This window comes from Scyliorhinus torazame, chromosome 12 (assembly GCF_047496885.1).
Source record: "Scyliorhinus torazame isolate Kashiwa2021f chromosome 12, sScyTor2.1, whole genome shotgun sequence".
In the NCBI taxonomy this organism is placed as follows: domain Eukaryota; kingdom Metazoa; phylum Chordata; class Chondrichthyes; order Carcharhiniformes; family Scyliorhinidae; genus Scyliorhinus; species Scyliorhinus torazame.
The window spans coordinates 161,555,291-161,564,716 of NC_092718.1; the positions used below are offsets into that span (position 1 = coordinate 161,555,291).

Sequence of the window (9,426 nt, forward strand, 5' to 3'; positions counted from 1 at the left end):
AAATCCAGGGCAAGGTGTTGCGAATGCTAGACCCTGGTCATGAGACTGCCAGGGGACTGATGAGTGGACACTGAGCACAATGTTCAGGCCAGTATTCTAACACAGGTGTTAGTTTACTTCTAAATGGATTAACAGATCTATTAAAACAGCCACAATAGGAACAGGTCAAGCCACCTTCAATCATTTCTCGTATACTGTCCTCTCAAATTGGCATTAATTTGATTTTCCCCAATGCAGAAGTGATTATTGGATGGAAAGCTGTAATTTCAGGATTCACGCTTCTGGCAAGAGTAATCCCACACTGAGATAATCTAATATCAGAATCAAATACAGAACCCTCTGGATGTAACCCCTTTGCACGCATTTCCCTTTACGAGTGACCAGAATCTGAGAGCTCTTTGAGTGTGGCCCAGGAGACATTTTGTTCACCGTCGCCCATGGGTAGGGTGCCACATTCCACCGATTTCCAGCCCCGTTTTTTTTTTCCTGTTGGTATGGCTGAAGTGATTCCCACGTAAAGCAAGGGGGGGGGAGTGAAGTGAGGTATGTGCTGATTGCTTACAACATTGACGGTGAGAGCCGTGCTCTGCGGCAAACTGTATTTATTTTGTTTTTACCACTTGACGTTGATGACAATTCTATTAATATATAAATTATAGACGAGAATCCCTACAGTGCAGAAGGCGATCATTCGCCCCATTGAGTCTGCACCGACCCTCTGAAAAAGCATTCCATTCAAGCCCATGTCCCTGCCCTTAACCTAACCTATATGTTCCTGGACACTAAGGGGCAATTTAACATGGCCAATGCACCTAACCTGCACATCTTTGGACTGTGGAAGGAAACCAGAGCACGTGGAGGACACCCATGCAGAGAAAGTGCAAACTCCACACTGATAGTCACCCGAGGCCGGAATTGAACCCAGGTCCCTGGCGCTGTGAGGCAGCAGTGCTAACTGCTGTGCCACCCGTGATTAAGCATTTTCTATAACTCGTTGTGAAATATTCAGCGTGTATTAAATATTTCATGGGGTCACGGTTAATCAACAAGCCCAATTTCAGTCTTGTGGCCACTGAGATGAAGGAGGGGCACTCATGATGTGGATTCACTGGCCTGGGTTGCCCATCACTGCTCTACACTCAGCAAACTGAGCGACCCGCTGAGCAGAAAGAAACATAATTAAAGTGTCATTATATTTGTTCACCGTGTTGCCAACTTCCATGCTGGTGCCTGCCTCCCTCCATCAGCAATGACAAAGCAAACAGAGATAAATGACTCCATCTGTCTATCTGTGGTGATGGAGTTCTCAAAAATGAAAAGAAGTAACTAAACAATTCTCATGTTTACACATTTAAAATCTCACACTTGCTTCATAACTTCTCGTACCAGCCTCCCCGAACAGGCGCCGGAATGTGGTGACTAGGGGCTTTTCACAGTAACTTCATTGAAGCCTACTTGTGACAATAAGCGATTATCATTATCATAACTCTGTCTGAACTGACAGTGAATTGGTGCTCAACCCTCTCCTGGTCAGGTCTCCCTGGTTTACTGAGACGGCTCAAAGGGCAGTTTCTCTGGTTAGTACCTTGGCCTTTGTTGAATTAGTCTACTTACCGGACTGGCCACTTCTACTCTCGATATGCAGATACAGGACCAGGAGTACATTGGGTTTAGCATTTTAACACATAAAAAACTGTTGAGTTTTTTTGCTGGTTGGCATGTAAAAAAATCTGAAACCCCAACTTTACTTCAAACCTCCCGTTCTCTGTTTTAACAGAGGGTGCAGGCAGCCAACCTGCTCCCAGGAGATGGAATGGTCATCTTAAAATCGTAATGAGATTGCGTGCCACCATTTTAAATGCAACCATGGCTGGCTGGGATTCCCAATCCTTGATCGCCCCATGACCCACCTTCCGATCATGCAGTCCAAATTCTTCCAATGTCCTTCCCTGAAACTTAATCTGCCCATCCCGACCATTCCAATCTCCGCACCCCCCCCCCCCACACCACCACCACCACCACCCCTTCCAATCTCTCCCCATAACTGCAAACTTCCAATCTCTCCTGTACCTTCCGATCTCTCTCACAACGTTTTTCATCTTCCAGCCCCACCCTTTCCCATCTCTGCCTCCCCCCAGCAATACCACCCAATCACCCGCCCCCCCCCCCCCCTCCAGCACTCCAACCAAGGCCCCTACAATCTTCCCCCCCTTCCTCCCCATTTCCTGGCCGTGGTTTATTGCCAGGAATCATGTCCTTCCATTAAATTTAGCGAAAAATTAGGAAACCTGACTTTCTACATTTTCTGATCTCAATACATACCTTCCCAACTCCAAGTAAATATCCAGATCACGAGGCTGTCACCCCCCGCACTTGCCTTAAGATTCTCCAAGTACAGATTAACTGAGCTGGCTCCAGGAGAAAGCACCAACCCGGAGTAAACTTGGTGATCAGTCTCGTGGGGGGGGGGGGGGGAGGTTCCCAAAGAGATCCAGTTGAACTGAGGGCATGCAGTGATCCCAGGTGGTAAGCTGAAGGCTCACGGGTTAAGCAACTTAAGAAAAGCCCTCAATCTGCCCTAAGGTAGCCCTGGGGTCACAATTCTCAGTACCTAGGAGTGGCTGCTCTGTAGCTCCCTCCTGTTTGCCATCCTCATGATCTTAAAGCAAGGCCTGAGGGAGACCTGGAGATTACACTGGGCTCTCTGGTGTTTAAAATGTGCAATATACTAGCTCTGGTAGTGTTCTGTTCTTTTGCAGCATCATCTTACCTGTGGCTCACCGCATCCATTAACTGAAACCATGTTCTGTGCTAAAGGCGTCGAAACAGACAGCTGCAAAGGTAAGTCTTTCTTTGGTCACCCTACCCTGACCTTTCGCCCCCTTGCCTGAAGCCTTGGCTCCAACTACCTCACACAAGTAGCCATTGACAAGGGAGGGTATTTAACCATGAGTTATCATAGACAACTTCATTATTCATCTCTACACACACACACACACACACACATACAAATGGGAACAAGACACTGGAGGATTTCCACTTCCTAAACTAGGGATCCCGAGGCCAACTGTAATGTCCTATGATCGCTCCGGGTTGGGATTCTCTGCCCCTGTTTTTTGGCCGGTGAAAGCCGGTGAGGGCGGAGAATCCAACGGGAATCCCAAAGCACCTTTTACGCTGGCGGAATTTCCCATTGAGATTGTTCCTGTCCTCCCAGCAATGACGTAATGGGGTTCCTGCCATGAAAGGTCGGGAACCCCATTACCATACATTTAAATATCATCAGCAGGCTTCCCCACTGTACCCTCCAAGGTTAGGATTTCCCCATGTGGGCACTGCACCCCCCCCCCCCCCCCCCCCGGTACTGTAAAATCCTGCCCACTGTGTCCTACTAACTCCTTGTACCAGTTGTTGAAGTTTGACTATTTCCCTTCCTCACTTTGGCAGGAGATTCCGGGGGACCCTTCGTCATGGAGAGAAACCGAAAGTGGATCCAGGTAGTTGGTCCGGGCTCCTGAATATGTTGGAAATTCCATCCAAGCTTTAGTTTGATTTAATTTATCTTTAAACACAGTCCCGTCCTCCTAATTCAGAGTCACTTGATTCTGTTTGAATTTTTCTTTACACTGCTGCCATTTTATTTATGTTATTTAATTGTAACTACTGAATATTTACATGCTCCTGTTAGAGAAATGAAGGAACATTAACAGTAGACTATGGGCGCGAGGATAGGGTACAGGAGCCGCACTTTTTGAGGCGGAGCCTCCTGCGGCACCCGCTGTCCGTCATCTGTTCGAATGACTATCGACGCCTGTACACCCTGGGCTGTCGCGGGACTCCCGCTCTGGGTTCCTCCCTAGTCTGATGGGCGGCCAGGTCCTCAGGGTATGGGGGCGGGGTTTGGCACATGGGCCGCTACCACGAGCATCTGGTGGCGCTGCTGCCGCCAGCGCTGTCTCCGGCGTCTGTCTGCATCGCCTCCCAGCAGCACCACTCGGGCAATTTCTGCATCCAACATCCCTGCCATAGCGTTCAATATCTGTATGTAATTGGGAGAGGTATTAGACTGGCAGACGACCCGGGACCCATCCCCCCCCCCCAACCCAGAATGCCCTGCCCATGGACCGGGCCACAGTGGGCCCCCCCTCATCAGACACCAGACCCTGTACCCTGGACACCCACTCAAAACGTCAACTGGACCGAGCACTGGTCCCCTCCCCATGGCACTCACGTACCCTCCGGTCCCGGACATGTCCCCATATGCCCCATCCCCTGGGTGGTCGGATGTTGCATGCTGCGTCTGTGGTGTTGCCTCCTGCAGTGTTCAGGTACACTGTCCAGGCACCACAGTCTGATTGGGATGGTTGGCAATAATTCCCACATGCTACATGACCCACTCATCCAGAGATTCCCACTCGACCAGAGCCACAGGCCAGCCAGGCAACGCAGAGAACGAGAGGGCTGGGCTGGGCAGCAACTGGAACGAGCAGTGAGGGCGAGAGAGAGCAGAGGCCAAGCCATTTAGCCAGAAAGAAGAAGGCATTGATGTCATTCAGGACGGGGTTTAATGTTATTGGCGGCGGGACTCAACATCATTGGGGGCTGCCCACCATGTCACCAGGGGCAGTGTGTGACGTGGAGACCCCGCCAAGAGGGAGAGCGCGGGCTCCCAAAAGTATAAGTCTGTCTCTGGTGTGCATCTTCATGTCCCATACTGATAATCCTTGTAATCAGAGCCAGCACTGACCGTGAGATCCACTCCTCGCTGGGAGTGTTCAATCAGGGAATCAGCCCTATGGATGTTGGTCACATGTGAATGAAACATTGTGCTCTCACACCAACAGGGCTGCATTTGCTGCCATCGCCGTGCATGCACAGTTTGTGTGTGTTTTTCCATGTCCTCATTGCAAGGGACAGAGTAAGCAGGGGCCAGTACCAAAGATGGAGCTGCTCAAATCATCACAGCTCTGTTTTAAGCACCAGCGCCATTTTGTCCATCCTTCGAGCTTCCTTAATGCCCTCATAAAGTTTTTTAAAATAAATTTAGAGTACCCAATTATTTTACTTTTTTTCCAATTAAGGGGCAATTTAGCATGGCCAATCCACCTAACCTGCACATCTTTGGGTTGTGGGGGTGAAACCCACGCAGACATGGGGAGAACATAGAACATAGAAAATACAGCACAGAACAGGCCCTTTGGCCCACGATGTTGTGCCGAACCTTTGTCCTAGATTAATCATAGATTATCATTGAATTTACAGTGCAGAAGGAGGCCATTCGGCCCTTTGAGTCTGCACCGGCTCTTGGAAAGAGCACCCTACCCAAACTCAACACCTCCACCCAACACCAAGGGCAATTTGGACATTAAGGGCAATTTATCATTGGCCAATTCACCTAACCCGCACATCTTTGGACTGTGGGAGGAAACCGGAGCACCCGGAGGAAACCCGCGCAGACACGGGGAGGACGTGCAGACTCCGCACAGACAGTGACCCAAGCCGGAATCGAACCTGGGACCCTGGAGCTGTGAAGCAATTGTGCTATCCACAATGCTACCATGCTGCCCTTGAGAACAAATAAATCTACACTATATCATTTTACCGTAATCCATGTACCTATCCAATAGCTGCTTGAAGGTCCCTAATGTTTCCGACTCAACTACTTCCACAGGCAGTGCATTCCATGCCCCCACTACTCTCTGGGTAAAGAACCTACCTCTGATATCCCTCCTATATCTTCCACCTTTCACCTTAAATTTATGTCCCCTTGTAATGGTTTGTTCCACCCGGGAAAAAAGTCTCTGACTGTCTACTCTATCTATTCCCCTGATCATCTTATAAACCTCTATCAAGTCACCCCTCATCCTTCTCCGTTCTAATGAGAAAAGGCCTAGCACCCTCAACCTTTCCTCGTAAGACCTACTCTCCATTCCAGGCAACATCCTGGTAAATCTTCTTTGCACCTTTTCCAAAGCTTCCACATCCTTCCTAAAATGAGGCGACCAGAACTGTACACAGTACTCCAAATGTGGCCTTACCAAGGTTTTGTACAGCTGCATCATCACCTCACGGCTCTTAAATTCAATCCCTCTGTTAATGAACGCGAGCACACCATAGGCCTTCTTCACAGCTCTATCCACTTGAGTGGCAACTTTCAAAGATGTATGAACATAGACCCCAAGATCTCTCTGCCCCTCCACATTGCCAAGAACTCTACCGTTAACCCTGTATTCCGCATTCATATTTGTCCTTCCAAAATGGACAACCTCACACTTTTCAGGGTTAAACTCCACCTGCCACTTCTCAGCCCAGCTCTGCATCCTATCTATGTCTCTTTGCAGCCGACAACAGCCCTCCTTACTATCCACAACTCCACCAATCTTTGTATCGTCTGCAAATTTACTGACCCACCCTTCAACTCCCTCATCCAAGTCATTAATGAAAATCACAAACAGCAGAGGACCCAGAACTGATCCCTGCGGTACGCCACTGGTAACTGGGATCCAGGCTGAATATTTGCCATCCACCACCACTCTCTGACTTCTATCGGTTAGCCAGTTTGTTATCCAACTGGCCAAATTTCCCACTATCCCATGCCTCCTTACTTTCTGCATAAGCCTACCATGGGGAACTTTATCAAATGCCTTACTAAAATCCATGTACACTACATCCACTGCTTTACCTTCATCCACATGCTTGGTCACCTCCTCAAAGAATTCAATAAGATTTGTAAGGCAAGACCTACCCCTCACAAATCCGTGCTGACTATCCCTAATCAAGCAGTGTCTTTCCAGATGCTCAGAAATCCTATCCTTCAGTACCCTTTCCATTACTTTGCCTACCACCGAAGTAAGAATAACTGGCCTGTAATTCCCAGGGTTATCCCTAGTCCCTTTTTGAACAGGGGCACGACATTCGCCACTCTCCAATCCCCTGGTACCACCCCTGTTGACAGTGAGGACGAAAAGATCATTGCCAACGGCTCTGCAATTTCATCTCTTGCTTCCCATAGAATCCTTGGATATATCCCGTCAGGCCCGGGGGACTTGTCTATCCTCAAGTTTTTCAAAATGCCCAACACATCTTCCTTCCTAACAAGTATTTGCTCGAGCTTACCAATCTGCTTCACACTGTCCTCTCCAACAATATCGCCCCTCTCATTTGTAAATACAGAAGAAAAGTACTCGTTCAAGACCTCTCCTATCTCTTCAGACTCAATACACAATCTCCCGCTACTGTCCTTGATCGGACCTACCCTCGCTCTAGTCATTCTCATATTTCTCACATATGTGTAAAAGGCCTTGGGGTTTTCCTTGATCCTACCCGCCAAAGATTGTTCATGCCCTCTCTTAGCTCTCCTAATCCCTTTCTTCAGTTCCCTCCTGGCTATCTTGTATTCCTCCAATGCCCTGTCTGAACCTTGTTTCCTCAGCCTTACATAAGTCACCTTTTTCCTCAATGTGTAAACTCCACATGGACAGTGACCCAGGGCCAGGATTCAAACCCGGGTCCTCAGCACTGCAGTCCCAGTGCTAACCACTGTGCCACATGCCACCCTCTGCCCTCATAACATTAATGCAACATAAGGCTGTACAGTGGCGCAGTGGTTAGCACTGCTGCCTCACAGCACCGAGGTGCCGGTTCGATCCCGGCCCCGGGTCATTGTCCGTGTGGAGTTTGCACATTCTCCCCGTGTCTGCATGCGTCTCACCCCCACAACTCAAAGATGCGCAGAGTAGGTGAATTGGCCATGCTAAATTGCCCCTAATGTGCAAAAAATAATAATTTGCTAGTCTAAATTTTTTTTTTTAAAGTTAATGCAACAGTTCCAAATCCACTAGATCCACCAATTATTTAAAATCACTGGGTTGTATTTTTAACCCTCAGTCAGGCAGAAATGTATTAAATAGACAATTTGGAGAAAAGTTCCAGATTGTAACCTGTCTCATTAAATGTGGTACATTTCCTGCAGATGAACTTTCTCCAGTTTCAAAATACATGTGTTTATGGAATAATACAGGGCTGGATTCTCCGATTCCCCCAGCCGGGTATTTCTCAGCGGTGCGCGGTTTACTGGCGGCGGGATTCTCTGTTCCCGACGATTGTCAATGGGATTTCCCATTAAAGCCACCCCATGCCGCCAGGAAACCTGGGAGCAGGGGTGCACTGCCAACAGGAAAAGAGAATTCCAATGGCCGGAGAATTCTGGCCATAGTTTCGGAGGAGGACTGCACGAGGGCATACTGACATCATTGCGTATGCGCAGAGGGGTACTGCTGGGCTGGTCGCAGCGGAGTGGCGGCATTGATTTTCTGCACATGTGCAAATAGGTGTCGGTGGCCATCTTGCATTGTAAAGCGAGACACAGAGTACAAACAGCACTCTCACATGCTTGAATCTCATGTTCTGCTGTACCACATCAAGGAGGCAATGAGTGTGACCAGGCCCTTTACTTGTAGAAAGAGAGGCAATGACAGAGACAGCGGCGTGCCTTCGACCACCACCAGCTGGTCTCAGGGCCGTGTTAGTCACAGATTAGAACATTGGTCTACTCGCTGAGCTAGGGATGACATTTGCTGCTCTTCCCAAGCTAACAAGAAACTCTTTTCTGACACCATCCACAGGTTGGCATCGTCAGCTTTGGAAGAACGCCCGATTGTGGAGTGAACTTCATGGGGTTTTATAGTAGGGTGCCCAAACTGATGAGCTGGATTAAAGAGCGAGTCACCGATCTGGAGTACGAATAAACAGTCAACAAGCCCATAGGAGACTGAATATGCCATGGGCTGGTGTTCAATAAGCTGGAACTTGCTAATAAAAGACTGAATGTCTCAGCTATACAATCCAATATAGACATATTACAGAGTTGTGTGTTAAATAATACTGGGTAAAAGTGACTGCTGGTGATATCGGTGGACAATTGGGCAACGTATTTAAAAGACATTCTTTATCCGCTGTTTTAACACAAACGTTAACTAGTGTATTTAAAGTCTGTTGATATTTCCAATAAGACAGCTGACAGACAAATTTTGTGCTGTGTCTGAGACATTCACCCAGTGAGATAAGCAACAGGCTTGAAAAAGCTTAACGTGAAAAAAAGTCTTGCTGCATGAATTCAAATATTCTGACCAGATTGATGAGAATCATTTAAAGTAGAGATCCATCCTTTAGGACATTTGGTGCTACCTTTGAAGCACTGACAGGCACAGTACATGAAGGTGTTCCCCGTTCCCCTTTATATTCTCCTTTATTCAACCACCTTTCAAATTATGTTAAATTCTAATTTGACTTGTGATAATGCAATTTCTAAGAACACATGGAGTAGGAGCAGGAGTAGGCCACTCGGCCCCTCAAACCTGCTCCTCCATTCAATAAGATCATGGCTGATCTGATTTTAACCTAGTGGTAGTCAGCACTGATTGTATA

The 9,426-nt window shown here is 48.0% G+C and overlaps 1 protein-coding gene across 3 annotated transcripts in view; it reads left to right on the forward strand.

The window, feature by feature from the left end:
* The window catches only part of LOC140386708 (complement factor B-like), a 109,786-nt gene extending 100,938 nt beyond the window's left edge, over positions 1–8,848 (forward strand). For all 3 annotated transcript variants that reach the window (XM_072469293.1, XM_072469294.1, XM_072469295.1), the window contains 3 exons: positions 2,760–2,841; positions 3,448–3,497; positions 8,625–8,848. In XM_072469293.1, coding sequence (XP_072325394.1) covers positions 2,760–2,841; positions 3,448–3,497; positions 8,625–8,747 — 255 coding nt within the window. In that variant the 3' untranslated portion in view covers positions 8,748–8,848. The remainder of the gene's footprint in view (positions 1–2,759; positions 2,842–3,447; positions 3,498–8,624) is intronic.
* Positions 8,849–9,426: the final 578 nt, after the last annotated feature.